Below are 20,123 nucleotides of genomic sequence, written 5' to 3' on the forward strand. Positions count from 1 at the left end.
ACGCTGCCCCACTCAGTGCACCCATCTGTATGCATCAAGTGAAACATCAGGGTTTGTAAAAAAGGCTGTTAGTTTTTGTTTCTCGGGAGCCTTATATGCACAGTGAGAAAATAATAACTTACTAATTGCAGAAGTACCGCTGTGTATTCACGTTTAAATACTCCAAGTATAAGCGCAGAAGGCAGCTATCTTGTATTCGGTCCCATCAGTGACACATACGGAGGAGTCACTCCGGCAGGACAGCCCGGGAGCCAGCCGCCCCCGCGGGTTTTGCTCCCCTCGCCCTGCAGTGCCGCCACCCTGAGGTCGCCACGCGTCACGGGGCTGCCGGGGTCGGCACAGGGCCCGGCCGGCGCTGCAGAGCCCACCGTTCCCCTCCGCCGAGGGCCCGGCAAGGCGGCAAGGCACCGCTTCCAGCGCCCGCCCGCAGGGGACACGCGCGCCGCCTCGGTGCCGTGTGCCGGGCTCCAGCGGCGGCCGCCACCGCGGGACCTCGGGCTGCTCCCCCGGCGCGGCGCCCGGCCCCGCCGCCCGCACCTGCCGCCCCGCGCTGCCCGCGCCCCGCTCAGGGCCGCCCCGGGCTGGGGCTCCGGCCCGGGCCCCCCGCTGCCGCCCGCCCCGGCCCAGCCCAGCCCAGCTCCCCCGGCGCGGTACCTGCCGGAGCGCCCCGCCGCCCCTCAGCCCGCCCGCGGCTGCCGTCTGCTGCCCGCGGCTCCGGCGGGACTGCCCCGCTCCGGCGCTGCCGCTCGGTGCCTCTCCCGCCCAGGCCTCTCCTCCCCTCCCGCCCGGCGCCTGCCGGCCGCCGCCGGCCCTTCCCGCGCCCGCCAGGTGCGCGCCCGCAGCGCTAACTCACCGGCCCGGCGCCGGGGGGAGTTCCCCGCGGCCTCGGGCCTCACCGCCTCACCCGAGCCGCTCACGGGGGCAGGCTTCTCTCCAAACAGCCGCCGGTAGCTTTTCCTTGTTGCTCGCTGGACCGTTACACTGGCAAAGGCAGGACCAAAGCCACCCCTGGCTTGGCTAGAAGCATAACCAGGCCTATACTTTAGAGAGGAAAAGCGAATTTTTATCTTTTTACAACGTTCTTAGTAAATGCCGTGTCCAGCTGGAATATGGATCCCTTTCAAGTTAGGTGTCACATAGGCACGGGAGAGGCACAGAGCACACAGCCTGCAGGATCACACACAGATCGCTTACGGGTCTGCACGGTGGTGGATCGGTTCAGAAATTTTCTTGCAGGAAGCAAAAGTTTTGTGAAAAGTTTTGCGGTCTCCTCTCTCTCTTGTCCCCTCAATTTCAGTTTCTGATAAAGAACCAGAAGGGCTAAAGTACCCCAGGAGGGAAATATGAGCAAGAAGCGGGGCTGCATTAACAGGAAAAAGGGGGTATTTCCTCGAGGAAATGCTGTTACACTCTAAAAGTGTTAAAATTTCCAGTCAGTGAAGTTTCACACAGTTGCCCCAATAGCTCTTGAACTGCAGCCTTTGGTGGATTCCCCATCCACTGAAACTATAGTTTTTCTGTGATGATACAGTTTATTTCAAATTTCATAGCACCATGGACCTGGTGTTAACTAAGAAATTCATGCCTGTCATCATGCAGTGTAGCACAGCTACTCTGAGTTCCAGAGCCACTGTAAGGGGAGACCCTTTGCCAAAAGCACAGACACGTAGTATTTGAGCTAACAAAGCATCTCTGTTATCTCTGCACAGGCAGTCGCAGTTCTGGGGTATCGTATAGCGGAGCGGCTCTGGTTCGTCTTAAGAGAGATCATGAAATTATGTGTGGGTCACTATTTTAAGGAAATACCCATAACCTGGTATGCTTCCAAAATTACCTGAGTCCTCCTGAGGTGCGCATTAAGTGTGCATTTCAAGGCATCTCACTGAATTAATTTCTGTGATTGAACAGCTTTGTTTCCACTGTTCACAGAAGTGCATTGTTCAGCTGCTGCTAAGGTCCCTGTATGCAGCTTGCTGCTATGAAGTTATGTCAGCATTTTCATGCTCAAGGGATTTTAAAGCTCTTCAACGAATTCCAGGTCTGCCTGAGCAGCTCTCCAGCCGCTGGAGTCAGCAGTGCGGCAGTAGCTAGCCTTTGGGACTGTAGATTACCTCTCCAATGAAGGAAAGGACATTACAAATGGTAATTTTGACAAGGCAGTTAAAGGAAAAAAAAAACCAGTTTGCAAGGCTACCTTCCTTCTTTCTCAAGGCAAGGCTGTCCTCTGTAATTTGAGGGGCCCTCTTCTCATCCCCAGGTCTCTTTCGATGGTTTGGGACACACCTTCCATTCTGCTTCCAGCTGCTAGAAAATCGGGAATTTTGTTTCAATAAACACAAAATTCAGCTGCACATGGTAAGGGATGTGGCTGACCTGATTTTGTATGGAGGGGGGAGAACATTACTGTGCTGTGATTTTTTTAGTCGGAAACAAACCTCCCCCCTCCCTCAGAAGACTTTTGTCCCAAACAAATCTAGTCTGAAGATCAGCAGTAAAACCAGTTTGCCTCTGTCCTTTGCTCCCTAGACCCTCTGTCAGCTGCAAATACAATCTTCCTTCTCTGCCAGCTTCCTGGCAGCATAGTGCCCCATGCTCTGCTCTACCACTTACTAATTTTTCTGTTACTAAACCTTGCTTGAGAAACCTGGTGCTGTTCCCATGCCTCACTGACGCCTGCTCTTGGCCCCTCTCTCCTCCATGTCCATCCCAGACTCATTGCAGCCCCTCATCCTCACCGGTTCCTGGTGTTTTGCAGCTGCCCTTGCCTCCCCGTGCTGCCCCCACCCCGGGCACCCCCCATACTAAGACCAAGCGAGTAAACTGGGCTGGTTTTGGCTGGCTGTGCCAAACCGCAGCGCTCTCAGCTCCAGAAATGCTGGGCTGAGACACTTGAGCAGACCCATGCAGAGCCAAGAGAGCAGAATTTATTAGTCTGGGCTATGCTTCACCTCTCATATCCCCCAGCGAGGCCTGTCTCATCTGTTTTGAACCTCTGCACCGCGCACTTTTTCACTTATTGCTGAGGCTGTTTGTGCTATTGGATTACAACTAACTTCCCAGTGTTTTTCTGAGTGAAAGAGGAGTAGCCAGAAAAGACCATAGAAATAGCTACAAGCAGGAACACATATTATCAAACCTTTAGGAAGCAGAGCTGAAACAATGAAAACTCCATGTATAAATACAGACACAAATGTTCTTAAGTAATTCTTTATATCTGCAAAAGCTTTCAAACCGATGAAGTCTCTTTTCCTTCACTTTGTGCAAATACTCCAGCGAACAAGGTTCTAAGCCAGAATGCTGATGGAGGCTGCAACTTTGCATAAATCAAGCCTTCATTCTCCCTCGGGATCCTTTGCATCAGAAACCTGATCCCACCACTTGTGCACACTTAGTGAATCATGCCAACTTCCATGTTAAAAATAAGCAGTTCAGAAGCTGAATCATGTTTGCGCAGAGCACACTGAAATCTTTCAAGCAAAAAAGTGAAAACATCGTTGCTTAGTAGTTCTTGCCTAGTCTGCAAAAGATTAAATGCAGTTAAGCAGTTGATGATTGCAAATAGCTTCCCCAGCTCTGCAAGCAAGCTTCTAACATGACTGCTTGTGAAATATTTTAGGTTCAGAAACTAACGTGAAGTACTTACGATCAGAGTTAAAATCCAGCGTATACTGCAATAGCCAAGTGATGAACTCAGCTGTCAGACCTAAAAGCAGGGTGTTATCAGGAAAAGGCCAGCACACAGCATACAACATCTCGCAGTCAACTCCATGTGTAGCCACTAAATTAAGTTTTCTGATACAGGGGCTTTTGAGAGAGAAAAAAAGGGGTTTGCAACTTAAATTTCAGTGAAATCATGGAGTCCTTTTCAGCTGAAGTCTCTAAGTGGTTAATACACCTTCGTTATAAACAACTTCTGCAGCCAGAGGCTTTTACTACCATTAAAGTTTTTGCAGCAGTAATCTTTATCCCTTGAGGTTTTGCTGGGAGAAACATGAAACCATCCTCCCTGTCCTACTCTCAGCTGGAGCCTGGCTTTTTCCATTCCCAACATAACCTCTGGGTTTAGCAGACACCTTCCCTCCTCTGCCACAGATGCTGGGTGGGGTCCACACACTTCATTATGGAAAGCTGCTATAATTCAGTCTGTGCCTATTATTTTTTGTTTTCTCCCCTTTTCAAATGCACGTTTAACGTCATGCTTTCCTGACATAACCCGTTGTAATTCTGTCCACCATCTGAGACTGTGGCCAGTTGCCTCCTCCCACAGTGCTGCAGAACAGCTTTATTGCACAATGTCCAACATCTTTTGAAAATGTTGCTAGGATGCCTAGAGGAGCAATTGATTGCATGGCAATACCTTGTTGTCCAAAGTAGACCCCCTCTTTATCGCATTCAGATTTGATATACTGTGAATTTGAAAAGAGATTTGCTGGCTTGCCCTATGCTTTGAGGGAGATTTTCTTTGTACACACACACATCATTAATACATTCTGATAATAAATCCCAGGAGGGCTTATCCTTTGTGCACCAGAACACTTTGGTCTTGTCTCTCCACAGCCAGTCCCATGTCTGTGGGCTGCAGCAACTGATTCTGAGCTACACAGCAGTCTTCACACTCGTAAAAGGCTGCCAGCCCCAGCCTAGCCCAAGGCAAGGTGAGGCTCCTGGGTGGATAACCACTGAGGCACAGGGGAGCTGTGCTGGGCCTGGACTAGAGTTTTCAGCCATCAGCTTCAGCCTGGAGTGACAAACATGAGTGACTCTGGGTGTATATTTATGCAGGAGTAAATGGTTCAGTTTCCTCCTCAGGATGCATTTTTTGCTGTGCTCCTGTCTAGGTGTCCAAGATGATGAATCCAGTAAACTCAGGAGGCATTATAAACCTTCATGTACATTTGACAGAAGGATGAAACAGAGCCAAGGAATGCTCCTTCTAGTTTTTTACAGTTGCATCCTTTTCTTGCCTGGCTTCATTAAGAGCCAGCTCCTCTTAATCCCAGCACAGGTTTGGGAGGACTTTATCACACCCGCTGAAAAAAAGATAATAATATTAAATGTTACCAACATATTGACACCTTCAGATATTTTCTAGAGCTTTTATACCTGCAAGATTGTGGGTACGTGGTGCTACCCCAGCTTTAAAATGAGCATGCTACATGGAAAAATCACTTGGCATGTCAAATCTGTTGTCTGGATCCAAATATTTCCAGTAAGCTTCCTGTTTGATTCAGTGCTTTAAGCCAATATATTTAGTGTTTGTTTGAATCCATACAGTCCGCTGTTTGAAAACTGCATCTTCAGGGTAAAGGATAAAAGAGAAAGGAAGAACCTTATCTGTTACTGATTTCAGGAAAGATTGAAATCTGACATATCTTTGAGTTCCTGTCTACCTTTAGTGCAGTAGTTGGACTCAGTTCAATAACAGGGTTTCAAGTTGTTCCCAAACCTTCATTGTTAACGGGGGTGTGGGGAAGGGGAACCACCCCAAAACAAACAAAAAAACCAGAAAGGACCTGTTTCAGGAAAGGCTGTTGTATCCCTGAAAAAGGCCCCATGGAGCACCTGACTGAAATATGCTTATTTATTATAAATAATTTCCATGGCGTCACATTAACAAACATAAAGGTCACGAACTCCTGTATTTGAAGCAAATGTGTTTGACATCTGGGATCTGGCAGAAGTTCCTCTTGTGGGGTAGATTGTTTGCGCAGAGCTTTATTAAAGAATAATATTAAGAATGAATTACGAAATATTAGTGTAACCTAGTAAGAAATTGTTGTATGTTACAAGCCAGAGACATAATAGATCTCACAGAACTATTTTAGCTCATCTGATTCAAAAGCACATCAAGGAATGATAGCTGTGACCCTCTAGCAGTGAAAATCTGTGGGGTTTAAGCACTGCAGTTAGAAATGGGCTGGGAAGAGAGGTCCAAATGCAGGCAGTCACGTCTGTATTTTCACTACGCCTCTGCTCTGTGAAGGGAGCAAGGAGGGAATTGGCAGGAGCCTTGGTAGCTGGGGATGCTGAGGGGGAAGCCAGGCTACCCCACGCACTCCCAGCTGGGGAGCAGGGCAGCCAGGCAGCCCCAGCCCCTGGCATCAGGCACCTCCGTGGATCTGGAGATGGGCTGGGGACCGGTGGGACACCAGGACTTTGAGGAGCTGGAGACCATCACTCCTACAGTTGATCCCTCTCTCCCCTCTCTTACTTGGTCCAGTGAAAACCTCTTAGGAGCAGCCCTTTCCCAATACTTGGGGGATGCTCCCCGGGCTATTTGTGAAGCCCCATCTCTCCGTCTCCCTGGGGAGGTGCTCTCCCACTGGGCTGCGATGGTGCCACCTCCTGGGGTGCCTCTGGGGTGTCTCCACAAACACTGTTCCAGTCCCACTTGCCTGTGACATTGCCCAGAAATGCCTCTTTCAACATGGAAGAGGTAATGAGAGGCAGCAATCCAGGTCTTCTAAGTCCCCTCAGGGCCTGGGTACCTGCCTGTCCGAGCCAAAGGCAGAGCAGGCAGCCGACCCAGAGACAGGAGATGTCCAAATGCCTGCCTGGCCCCTTTCCTTCCCTCCCTTTTTTGGGACCCTGAGGCCAGGTGCTGCTGCCCTGCCCTGTGTTTTCACACCATCATCTCCCTGGGGTCTGCTCAGGGCCTCGGAGCTGGCCCGTCTCCCAGAAAAGACACCGGCCTACCCAAGGTTGAACAGATGTTCCTCTCCCTGGGACACAGGGGCCAGCCAGGTGTCACCTGCACACAGGACAAGGGCACAGAAGGTCCTTCCTGAGAGGGGCTGAGTCAAGAAATAGGCCAAGCTTGTGAAGCACAAAAATAATTTATTGTTTCCAGCTGTAAAATAGGTTTTTTTCTTTTCTTCTTCTTCTTTTTCTTCTATTTTCAGGTGAAAGCAAACTTCATTACCTTGCTTAAAGAGGGCAAAGGCAAAAAGCCATCCCAGAAATCACAACACTTTAAAGCCTGCTGGCCCTGTGGAAATGAGGGACCCAGGAAGAACATCCATGGAGTCCAGTAACCGTTCGCCCACAGAAGCTGGAATGCTGTTCTTCCACCTAAAATTTCTCAGTTCAAAACAAGAGCACACAGTGACCTTCTAGCTGGGGCTTTGGGCACATCCCTCAGGGAAAGGCAAAGAGGCAAAACCAGGACAGTCTGGCTTGGTATTTAAAACCATTGAAGAAATACCATAACTAGAAACAGAGGTTACCAGCCCACTCTACCCTAATTTTAATGCTTTAATCCAGCTGCAGGCTGTTTGGCCCTGTTCCCTGGCAAACATGCCAACATACAGCACTCTGAAGGTACACGGCGTAAGGCAAAGCCAGCCCGCTGCCCGCCCTCCTTGGCTTTGCAGGGCTGCTCACGATGTTGCCTGCTCCTTGCCGGCGCACCCAGCACACCCAGCATCACCGGGAAGTAAAAGTGCTGTGGTCACAACCCTTGCCAATATCACGAGGGATTTTAGGGCAGGAATAAGGGTGTACTCTCACCGCAAAGCAGAAGATTCTGCATATTTAACTCATGGAGAAAACGTACTTCACAGACGGCTCTGTGGAACAGACTGACGTGGGTTACCATCTTGGTATGACTTGATTGAACACCCGAGCTGAATGGCGCAGGTGTCACAAACCTGTGTTTTAACAGAAAGTTTAACAGCTGCAAACTGCAGCATATTTATTCTCGACAGTGTTCTCTTGACAGATTATTTTCAAGAAACCTGAGTCAGCAGTAATAACTGTAGGTACAAATATTTGGTTTTAGGACACAGCAGCTTTGTTATGTCATTTGCCTGTGCTCCCCAAGCCAAAAATTTTATATATGTATGAGTAAGGCTGGCCTTCTATGGTGAGCAAATATCCATTTGCTTCAAGTATTTTTAGCTGTCACTATTGCTTTGACTCTTAGCTCCATAAGAACTAGATCATATGGTAGCAAGGAATTCAAGGGTGAAGGGTTAATCATTTCATTGCAGCTCGGGGATTAACTTCGCATTAAAACCACGTGCATTTGTATCCAAGTGACATAATGAAAAATGTGGTGGGAGATGGAAGGTGCACTCATTCAAGCAAGCCGGGATTTATTGAACTAGTTCTTCAGCATCTTAGAAAACCTAACAGAACATTTCTCAGCCAATGCTCTGGCTGCTCCCTTGCTTAAACTGATGTGGTGATCCCATGACTGATAAGGATTTTCACTAGCAGGCAGACGGAGGCTGTTTCAGTACTGGATTTTAGTGGGCCATGGTGATCATTCTGTAATGGTGTGGTGGCTGAACTTGAAAGAGCCCAGGGAAGGAGAAAGAAAACAGGCTAGAAAAAGAAAAATGGAAATGTCATTAAAGATCAGCAATCAGCTGCCATTCAGGGCAGTCCTTACGAACAGTGGCACAGTCTATGAACCCTTGCATTGATGTGAAAGAGCTGAGTTCACACATGCTGTCCTAATGAGTTACTGGTGTGAGAAAATGTTCACCTGTATGAGATGGGGAGCTGCCATCTGGCTTCCTGGAAAAACCACATAGGGCTCATTTTTTCCATCACCAATGTGGCTATGTGCAGGCTGACACAGAGGACAGTTTAACAGCACTCAGCAGCACCTGCAGGCTCCAGGAGCAACTAGTTCCACCAAAAACAGAGGGGAGGAGAAAGCAGGAGTTGTGGTACACAGAGTACAGCCCATGGGACTTCTCAAGGAAATGTTTCATAGCTCACCCTTAAGGAAGTGCAGCAGGAGGTTAAATCCCTGGCAGGATATCATTTTACAGCCCAGCCAAACCCCATCTCTCAAGCAGCACGATCACGATGTCCTTTACCAGCTGGCTGGACAGCACTGACAGAAGAGAAAGTACAACCTTCTCCTCCTCTCCACTCTTGTAAGTCAGCTCTGGAGATACCATTGCCTTATCCACAGAGCTTTTTGCTCAATGGAGACACCCTTGGCTGGCATGATACTGGCAGAGCAGATTGTCTTGCACTGGGAAAAGAGCAGTAAAGGAGGAGGAGGTCACACTATTCAGTCCCATGTGCAGCAGCATCTAAGACAAACACGACAGCATGTGCAATAAGAACATGAAAAGGAGATCATAAGCAGCTAGAGGAACAAGCATGCAGTGGCTCAGGTCTGGAAACCTCAGATTAGGCCGCTTGAGCTGTATGCCAACAGCTAAATCTGAGCAACTTTGTTTCCTGAAGTGTCCATTCTCCACCAAATTGAGTGGAAAGCCCAGCTGTTCGGTGGCTTCACTGCTCAAGCCACTTCTACCAAGGCACCCCGGTGGGGACTGAAGAGCCAGAAGTCTTTGATCATGGGTCACAGACCTACTTTCTCATTTTATGTCAGCAGTTCTAGAGAGTTGTTTGCTTCCCCTGAGATTTTGCAGCCCAGCATTCCTGCACTTGGCTTCTCTTCTGCTCTGCATGTGTGACTGTTTCACTGTAATTTTTCTTGAGAGTGTGATTCAGAATTAATGTGTTTGCAGTGTAGTGAAGGGAACTGACATGTCCTTGTGATACCGTAAGTGAGCAGTGGCAGTTCCTTTGAGTTCAAAACAGCTATAAAGATCTTTATCGGCTTTCTGAGTGGCTTGTAAATCATCACAAGCCCAGTGAATGGTGTATTACCTACCTCACTTCTGCAGTGAGCTGAGTGATGAGAATGCAAGAGAGCAACTGTGTGACGTAAGTTCATTCACTTCCCACAAAACACACCAGAACCAGGCTTGACTGCCCTTGCAATTTGCTGAAATAAGAACATTCCACCTGCAAAACACAAACTCAACCAACAAATAGCCAAACCCCATTAGGCATGGCTCATTGAGTGTGGTGTGGGTGGAAAAGCCTTTCTTGTACTAAAAAGTCACAAGCTATGTAGTGGAGGTGGGAGTGAGAACTAGCTACTAGTTAATGATTTATGTACGAGGAAACCAGTTCAGTCTAAGTTATCTTATATTAACACTACTTGTTAAGGAGACAAGTTTATTCTGCAGAGCTAAGCCAAATTCTGCAAAGAGCCTCACGTTCACTGTACAAACCCCTGCCTTCACTGGTTCACATTGTGCCTCCAAGACTCAGGTCAGCTGGGAGAGGAGAGTGGCACTGCATCAGGCTGGGAGGAGAGCTCTTCTCCTGGGACCCTTCAGGAATGCTTCCAAGGCTCACCCTCTCATATACCCTCCAAACACATGCTGGGTAAAGCACGGCTGGTGCTTGGGGGAACCAGCCAAGGGAGCCATCCCTGCCATCAGAATGTGGTGGGTTGACCTTAGCTGCAAGGCAGGTGCCCACCAAACCGCTGTTATTACTACCCTTCTCAGCAGAATGGGGGTGGGGGGAGAAAATAAGGTGGAAAAACCAAACACTTGTGGGTCAAGATAAAGGTGGTTTAATGAAGCAATAACAAAAGTCATGTACGCTAAACTGAAGAAAACCAAAAGATGTTACTCTCTACTTCCCACGAGCAGGTGATGTTCACTGCCTGGGAAGCAGGGCTTCAGTACATGGAACAGTTGCTCGGGAAAACAACTGTTGTAAATAATGAATGCCCACCACCACCACCTTCCCTCCTCCTTTCTCTTAGCATTTATAGCTGATCAGACGTCATATGGTATGGAATATCCCACTGGTCCCTTTGGGTCAGCTGTCCTGGCTGTGTCCACTCCCAAGATCTCGCCCACCCCCAGCCTACTGGTGAGGGGGGGGGAAGGTGGGGGAGATGGCCTTGATGCCGTGCAAGCACTGCTCAGCAGTGGCCAAAACTCTGGTGTGTTATCACCACCCTTCTAGCTACCAGTACAAGCACAGCACTGTGGGGGCTGATGTGGGGCTCAGCCAGACAAGAAGTAATGACCTGCTCCAACCTTCAGTGAAGCTGCAAGGGAAAGAAATGCCTCAGATATGTCAGGCTCTTGATACAGATAATGTTAGTTTAAGGCTTGTCATGCATAAACCCAGCAGGAAATGAAGGTAAAATACACACATATACCTCCGAGTATGAGTGAGTTTACAACATAAAAACTGTGAAAGAAAATGAGCCTCTTGAGAATTAATTGTATTTTACTTTCAAGTTTTCTCTGCTACTGTATATATATTACTGGTGTTTATGACCAATAGATATACTAGTATCACTGATGCTCATTCAACATGTTTTGCAAAGGGGTTACATGATTCTGGCATGAATGCTTGGAATGATCCTATATAATCATCACTAAACCAGGCAATGATCAAAATAAACTAGAATTAAATTATAATTTTTGTTAGCAATACATTTTTTATTTTAAAAAAGCTTTAAAATAGACTCTACTGGTGCATTCAGTGTAAATTGTTCACAAGTTGTAAAACAGTACCTGAATTAAAAGCTCATTTTCTGCTACAAATGAAGTAACTGTTATAGGTTAAAGGAGCAGGATGAGGGACATTGAAACCATCAATTTTAAATTACAGTATTCCTGTTCCAAAAAAGAATGGAGATTACAAAATATAATGAGTTTCTTAGTCTGGACAGCCTGCAAGTAAGAGTTAGCAAAATGACTGTTTAATCAGAAGCAGAAGTTCTGTGGAGCATCTGTCGAGCTGGGCAGTGAGCCCTCCTCCCTGCACCTGTACTGGTTGCAGGAGAAACTGTTGGTATAAGGTGGTGCCATAAGTGCTGTAACTTAAACTGTACTTACAGGCTTCTGGTGTCCAGCGCATCTCATTAGATGTCACGTTGGCCAGGGCAGCGTGATTTTTTTTGAAGCTGTTGCTGCATTCAAACACATGAATGCTGCCCTCCTGTTTTTATTCAAGTGGCTGTTAGCACTTTTCTGTCTTTCAAAGGCCCAAGCAAAGCTAAAATGCTTTGTGCAGCAAGAGGGAGACTTGTCTTGGAGATCCTGCACACTGAGAGTGTTCCTTAGTACTTCTACATTATCTTCTTATGTCCTTCCCTTGCCTCTGGCCATGTCTGTTTCTTCTTTGGCCCATCCATCAGCAAGCTGTTGTGTCTGTATCCTCGTAAGGATCAACCATGCTTAATCCTGCTGGTGGGAGACAGGGATGTTGGAGGTCAAGGAGTGAATTCTTCCTTTTCCAGGTGTGTGGGCTGTCTTCATTCCAGAGCTATTTATGGGCACTTATCTTTCTAAGGATATAATCTCTTTTTTAATATTTTGGATTTGTGGTTGATTTTTTTTTTCCATAGAAATTACATAATAACCAGAGCACTGAAGGTGAACTGATGAGCAAGCTCTTTTTTATTAAATTTCTGGTTCAATTGTAATTTTATCCCTTAATAATTATCTCTTTTCATCTATGGGAAAACTGTCACTTATACCGTTGTAACTCACACCAAGTCAGACTGGGTAATTCTGGGTGAGCACAACCCTGGGGAACAGCAGAGATATGTTAGAGCTTGCTACAGGTAGTATGCATGTAGTAGGCCACAGCTTGGTCCTATCACTTTAAATTCTCCATAGATGCATAAACACAATGAGAAATTTTATACATACTATGAAGTAAATCTCCACTTGACATCATAAAGAAGTCAATGAAGATGTCTCTCCTTCAGCTGAGAAAATGTCTCTATGAGTTTTGCACCTTCCTCACTGACCTGGGACACAGGCTTGGGCTGACAGGCATTTCTGATCCCTGTGGGAGCTCTGGATCTCTGTGGAGCAGCTGCTATTGTTTTGGAAGCAGGCACTTTCTCTGTCCCCCTCCCCTACCTGAACGGCATCAGATGTCAGGGTCCAAAGGACTATTTTTAAATGAAGAACCAGGTTCAGGTTGTTTTGGGGATACTTATTTGAATAACAAGTCTACTCAATCTTGGCAGGCCTTCTGCCTCCTTGTTTGCATTTCATATAATCTACAAAATGAATTTACTGACAGAAATGTTCCTTAAAGCCAGCAATTTCTAATGAATACTGGAGAACTCTGGTGCTGGACTTCTGACTTGTGTTTGCATTGTGTGTAGGCAGCCAGGAAACACTATGTTTTGAGGATTTTGTCAAGACTAACCTTTGTAGCTATGATTTCACGTGTTGATTACTGAACATTTGCAGCAAGTTGCTGATGAACAACCTCCAGAGTAAGGTCCTGAAAACCACATGCACATGCATTACTTTGAACACTGCAGAAGCTCAGGGAAGGCAACATAATTCCTTATAGGTTACAGAGAGGAACAATTTCTACAAATGATGCATGAGCTGTGACGCTGCAAAGGCTGGGGTGTAGCTTGATGTTTTAACAGTAGGTACAGTCAAGTGCCTGGGTTGGCCTTTGGAGAACAGGAGTGAGGAATCATTCATGGAAACACATCAATGAATGGCTTGAAATACCAGAGGAAATTTTGAAGTGTCAAAGGATATCTCAAGAAATCATAAAGAACCCAAAGATAGTGCCCACAGAGAAAGAGGTACTGCAATCATACTATTGTTTATTTACTGGAAAAAATCTTTCAGCTCTACTGTAAAAATAATACATATCTGTTTACATTTATACCACTGACACTGAGATTCAAGACTTAACATAAAACTGGGCTAAATCCAGACCTGATGTAAGGTGGTTATCGATCATGACTTCAGCATAGTGGTGGTCACATCACACTCTCTGTGACTGAGCCAAATACTCTGTTGGGAAACTGGGAAAACTTCATGAAAGTTGTGAAGAGCCCAAGGATGTATTGTGTAAGCATGTCCTTATCAGGCTTCTTAAAAAGCCTTGAGACTATCAAGCCAGCATGCAATTTCAGGAGAAAAGTGTTTCATCAAGACCTAAAAAAGCATCTTCAAAACTGTGTGTGGGAGTGTTTTTTTTATAATCCTCTTCATGAAGTCAGGCTCTGCCAGCAGCCTGGGCAATCCCTTCTGCAATTCAGACCAAATACTGTGCTGTGAGGCTGCCCACCAACAGTGTGGGGGGGTCGGGGGGAAGGTACAAAAGCAGCAGATGGGTCAACAGCAGTGCCTGCATTTCCAGTGAAACACATGGAGAGCTTGTGCAGATGGAGGGTGCAGAGGAACCTGGTAGCGAAATAGTGGATCTGCCTTGGCTGTGAGGAAAGCAGCTGAGGTCAGTCAGAGCCTAAAGAAGAGACACGTAGCCTACAAGTGATCTTTGAAAAGCAAAGTGAAAAATGTTATGTAGTGCCAGAGGAGAAGTGGGGCTCACTTAGAATGTACTTGCGGTGCATGACCATAATGAGATCACTTGTCCAGGACAAACTCAAAAGGGAGAATGAGTGACTTCTGGGATACAGGAGGGAACTGAAAGAGATTGAATATTTCGGTAATTTTTGGTTGCTGAAGTGTTTTCTAAAGATCCATTTGCTATCCAGCTACATTCCTCAGTTCTTACATCAAGGTCACTGCATCATTATTCACCTGCTGGTGTAAAAGTGTATCTATCTGCCTTGTACCCAAATTGTACCTCATGTGACTTCATCAAAATTAGTTATGTGAGGGGATCAGTTTGGCCAATGGAAACCACTAGAGGGATCTTAGAAGTTTGAATTAAGACCTGAAATGGGTAAGATTTCCATCTCTGATGTGAGCACTTAAAAACGCCAGATGCACTCTGCACTGAAACAAGTGAGAGAAGAGGCAGCTGCAGGATTGAAGACATCCCTGCACCATACTTCTGAACTGTTACACATCCTACACTACCCTTCAGCGCAGGTCACCATTCTGGGCAGGCTTTTTGTGGAATCCCCAAAAGTCTAGTTATGACCATCAGCCTCAGTCTTCATGCACAGCACCTGCTTTGGGGTTGAGCTATTCCAACTTGGTTGAAAGACTTAAAACAACAAAATGTGATGGGTGTAAATCACTTGTCTTCACATATGTCATATGAGTGAACAGAATTTGCTTGTGCCATGTTATCTTACAACTATTTGACATAAAAATGCAGACCCACACTACCACAGATAGTTTTAGCTTCTGTAAATTCTCCATATGTGCAGATACATGCACACGGCTTTACACACACACAGGGAAGATCCTAAGGATGCTTTTTATCTTTCCCATTAAAGAGCAGCAGAGTCATGCAAATTAACACCAGCTAAGGGTTTTGTCCATCCAGGATAGAGATTTATTTTAACAATAGTGCCTGTCAGGCTTGAATAACATTAGGGCATACTTTGATTCATTTTTTTTAATTTAACATCTTTGTTCTATGAAATTTTCATTGTGTTCTAATACAGCTACATGCTATGAAAGATGTTCAGTAGCATATCCCATGAATAAGTCAGACTGGAGAACTTGGACGATACAAACTGTAATGATTCTATTGCTTGACTTGCTCTAGACAGAGGAAAATGAATGTGTAAGTTCTGTGGATGCTGATACCATGTTTATGAGAAAATGAAAGTTGACTGCTCTAAAAGCTGAGCCAAAAAAAAGCTAAATATGAGTGCTGGCCCCCAACTTGAAAAGGAGAAAGCTCTCTGTGAGTGGCCCTGGACACTTGATGGTGGGTGACCAGGTACTCATAGAAACTTAGGTTTTCTCAACAAAGTTATTGAGAAAGCACAAGTTGAAAAGCGATTCTGTGGGATCCAGCAAACTCTTAGGTGAAATAACATTTTGTCGTCTGTGTCAAAAAAAGTCAATCCCCTAAAACTATCTTGAGGTCAAATAAGTTAGACAACTGGACCCATTCAGCTCTACAGCTCTTGCCATTCTTCTGCCTCTGGCACCTAACCCGACCAGCATTAATCCTTTTGTTAATTTGTCAGAATAGATTCTCTTTCCTAATCATTGTGATCTGTATCAAAGATTACTGCCATTTCTGCTTTTCTTTACTTTTATTCCAGGTACTGCACTGGCAATAGGTGCTGTACAAACACACTGTGCGAGGTGGTCTTTCTCCTGAGGACCTTTGTTTAAACAGACATGGCAGCCAACAGGCAGGAGAGGCAAAGAGCTGTCCATCCCCAGCTTGGCCAGGAAACGGCTCTGCCACCCTGAACAAGGAGCATGTTCGAGCAGAGCTGGAGGGAAGCCATACATGCCCAGACCAGGGCCAGTACCCTCATCTGGTGCTGGCCAGAATGTTGTCTGTTAACCATACGGTAAAATCCTTTGTGTTAAAAAATCCTCTGCAGTAGGTTAGAATAAAGAATATTTTCTGAGCAGACCTGTAATTTTGTCTGCTTTTAGGGAGGCCTGGCCTCAAAGGAGAACATGAATGTGTACAGCAGTTGCAAGTTTTCATTTTTAACTTTCATGCTGTAAAAAACCTGACATGCACAGTCCTTTTTTTTATTTGGTGAGAATTGCTGTAATATACGAGCCTGCAATGGTCTATTGGAAACAGAACCCTGACTAGGAAATGGAGAGTTTAGATGTTATAAACTGCTAGTAATTTATTATTTTGAGATTGGCATATATTTTGGCAAAGTTAAAGTTGGCTGGAGTGATAGTGAGTGATGAAAGATGTTATGGCGGTTGAGAAGTGGCTGAATTCCTTTGTTTCCAGACTTTTCACTTTTTTTTTTAAGGCACAGAATGTTTATATAGAAAATTTAATATTGTTTTATGAGTATTTGCTGGACCCTGCTAAAACCAAGCATTCAAGCTTTAGTCTTTTAACAAAGTGTTTTGTTATGGAATTCCTCTGGGGTTTGATGTTTCTAAATTAGGGTTAAATCAGGTTGGTATGTGGGGGCCATGGGAGAACAGCCCAGAAGTGAGAAGCTGTCTGATGCCTAACAGGGTGTGTGTCCTCTCCAGGAGGTGATGTGATGGCAGAAAGAGAATACTCCTCAATAGGGCACGAAGAAGCCATAATGTAGGGGCACAAAGTGGGGGAAAAGGGGCTTTTAAGCAATAGGAAAGCTTTCTGCATATTTAGAGTTTTAACATCGTTAATGCAAGACCCTGCCTGCCCCTTATCTGCTCTCCGGGCCACCAGAGCCTGCTTGTTTCCCACATTTCACTTCCATCATCGGGTACACATGAGCACTTTTAGCCCCATTCTAACAAACTAGCGTTCCTCCTTCCTGGTCATCTCTGTTTTCCCCACCAAGACTGGGCTATATGATGAGCCATGATACACTCAGGAAACACATTCTTGTTTCTGATATTTCTCTGCACATTTCTGCTACATTTATCTCCTCCAAGTCGGCTACTCACAAAACTCATTGGCTTCCTGCCCTCAGCTTGGCCCACTAAACTCTAGAGCCAGGCTCCAGCCTACTTGTTTTTACAATAAAGGACAGCCTGCGTACAGAGCTCTGAGCCACAGGATCCCAGGTCATTGTAACAGCACAGAGGAAACTTTAAACCATTGAGAAATGGAAGCTGCTAAAGCACACTCAAGTGTTTCATTGCTATGAGCCATTGCATCAGGGCTTCCTTCAAGCTGAGTACAAGTAAAAGGAGCAGAGTCATTACTAAAGCTAGGGAAAACCAGCTCCAGACTAACTCACAAAGCTTGTTAGGAACAAGAGTCAATTTTCTGATTGTGTCATGCAGTCTGATGTGATAACTTTCTGAGTCTGTATTCTTCCATTTAATACTCCACTTTAACGAGGACCTCACATAACGCTCTACTCTGCTCCAGCCTGCTCACATTACAATCTTCATAAACTCCTTTTTCCAAGTAGCATTAAGCACTTCCAGTCCTCAGAAAGGTGAAGCAAAGTTTATCTTTCCTGCCCTAGCGATGCTGGGGAGCAAATAAGCCAATACAGCAGGGGGAAGAAGCAAAAGAGCTTGCTTCAGAGAAATTTAAGAACAAGGCATAAGAACCTTCATCCCTACTGAAATAAAAGGCCAAACTGCCAGTGGCTTCAATAAGGTAAGCATTATACCTGCAAACTATACTTTTTTTTTTTTTTCCCCCCAAACTCCTAAACATATATATAGATTTAGCTTAGCACTGTGAGGCCTCAGCTGGAATATTTTTCACAGTTTTGGGCACTGCACTTTAAAAAAGATGTGAACCAACTGGAGAGAATCCAGATGAGAGCAACAAGAATGATCAAAGGTCCAGAAAATGTGATGTATGAGGAAAGACCAAAAGAATTGGGTTTGTTTAGACTAGAGAGGAACAGTCTGAGGGGAGACATGACAACAGTCTTCAGACATGTTAAAGACTGCTGCAAAGGGGAAGATAAACTGTTCTCTTATTTCTACTGGAAGTAGGCTAAAAAGCAATGGATTTAAACTACAACAGTGGAGATTCAGATTAGGAGAAACTTTCTGTTGGTTACAGTAGTTATACCTGAGAAGACATTGCCTATGGAAACGGTGGGATCCCATTGTTTGAGGTCTGGGTACTGGTATAGTGGGGTCTGCTTTATGGCAGAGGCACGAATGAGAAGACTGGTCCAAGTCCCTTTCGGTGTATTTTCCCCAGTGTTAGGAATGTAGGAGAGAGACTGCACGTGAACAGGACGATTCATTTTTTTTCTAAGGAATTCGGACGGGTCTGAGCTGAGTGGTCCTTGAACAGGAGATTTATTGTAGCCTTAACTACAGAGTTAGTATCACTACCTTATAACCATTGCAAACTGTTTGCAACTATCACTCTCAGGAAAACAGGGAAAAATAGAGTTCTGGTTCTTATCTGCTCTGAAGTCCCTGGACACTATTCTGGCAGTGGAGACCTGTGTCAAACAGCCTGGGTGTAAATAATCATAACATCCTAAATATTGTAAAACATACCATCCAGTGATAGATTTCTATGAACTCTGTTATATAGAAAGATTTAATACAGGAAGGAACCCAAACATGTGACACTTTGCTAGAAAGTAGAAGATTACATAGTACAACATGTATTTTGGAATGAATTTACAATGAATTTTAACTATAAAATAGAATCAAAGAAAAAACTGGTGAAATTAAGACAAATGCAGGGTGAATTGAGGCAAAGTGCCTGACTGATAATTCCAGAGATAATTTGGAATGTAAATTAGCACTCCTGAGATCCCTTGTTTCAATAGTTGGCTTTTTGTTTCTGTGTCTGCTTGCTTGTCTGCTTTCCATTTATAATGAAAAAAAAAAAAAAGAAAAAAAAAAAAAAGGCAAGATTGCAAAAGCCAGCTTTTTCCTCAGTTTCTTTGGTGCTTTTTGCTAAGCAGCCTTGGGGCTACAAAGGTTCACAGTCTTTCAAACATAGACTCATACCCTAGAAGCGTTTACAATGGAAAGAAGAGTCCTTAAAATATATGACCACAGAAAGAATCATATGGGATCTGCTGACAATGTATCTTCAGATGTCTGCATCCTGGTAGGGGCTGTGCATGAAGAGGCCTCCCTCCTCAGACAGGCATAGGTCACTGGGTCTGTGGAAATACTGATTTGTTTTGGAGCTGCTATACGTACTGGCTTCTGAGGAGAGAGTTCTGCAGAGGAGGAACCGCCTCTTTTATTTTAATGTTTCCAGGACACAAACTCAAGGTTTAGAAGGAGTACTGTGACACATATATCCTCAGCCGGATGACAGAGCTTCCTCTGAAGTTGATGACGGTGTTAACAGTGATCATTTCCAAGTCCAACTGAATGGTACGGGGCCCCTTCACGGGGCGGGTCATTACCAGAGTAGCACTGATGGGTCCTGTTTGCTGTGCACAAAGCAAAAGAAAGCAGGTGAGATTTTAAAAAACAGCTCTTGAAAACTATTGTCTCACTATGGTCTTCAAGCAGCTGAAGTAACTGTTCACTGTTGCATTGTTTCAAACCACTGCAATTCAGGGGAGAGAGAGCTTCATTTCAGCATTGGACTCCATTTCCATGTTTTGTATGAAGTATCACCTTCTACAGTTTGCAAAGCCATTGCAAGCCCTGCACACAAAAAGAGCTATTGAACATAGAAATTTGCTATTGTCCAAAGGGAAAAAGATGAAAACATGGATTTAGGGTATAAACAAGTAGTGACACTTTTTTTTTGGTGTGAGATTTATTTTGTTTGATGAGGGACACTTACTTTGAAGCAGTGAACACCAAGGAGGGGTTATGTTAGCAGAGCCTGGAGAACAGATGTTCCTATGTGAACAGGATCAGAGTTTGTTGTCTAATTGCATATGTTAACGTCACAGAACCTTAACCTCTGAAGAGACCTTTGAATATGCAAAGGGCACTTCAGAAAATCTGTGTTTTAGTAAGTGGAAGCAGACCTTTGAA

At 45.2% G+C, this 20,123-nt stretch overlaps 2 protein-coding genes across 4 annotated transcripts in view; both read right to left on the minus strand.

The window, feature by feature from the left end:
* TC2N (tandem C2 domains, nuclear) overlaps nucleotides 1-13,293 on the minus strand; it is a 47,943-nt gene extending 34,650 nt beyond the window's left edge. For all 3 annotated transcript variants that reach the window (XM_080396729.1, XM_080396728.1, XM_080396726.1), the window contains exon 1: nucleotides 123-13,293. The gene's annotated coding sequence lies outside the window, so the exon portion shown is untranslated. The remainder of the gene's footprint in view (nucleotides 1-122) is intronic.
* Nucleotides 13,294-13,415: 122 nt separating this feature from the next.
* Nucleotides 13,416-20,123, minus strand: part of FBLN5 (fibulin 5) — a 64,441-nt gene continuing 57,733 nt past the window's right edge. Inside the window, exon 11 of the mRNA XM_080396732.1 lies at nucleotides 13,416-19,564. Within this exon, the coding sequence (XP_080252858.1) occupies nucleotides 19,403-19,564 (162 nt within the window). The 3' untranslated portion in view covers nucleotides 13,416-19,402. The remainder of the gene's footprint in view (nucleotides 19,565-20,123) is intronic.

Source organism: Falco punctatus (genome assembly GCF_963210335.1).
Source record: "Falco punctatus genome assembly, chromosome: 7".
Classification (NCBI taxonomy): Eukaryota; Metazoa; Chordata; class Aves; order Falconiformes; family Falconidae; genus Falco; species Falco punctatus.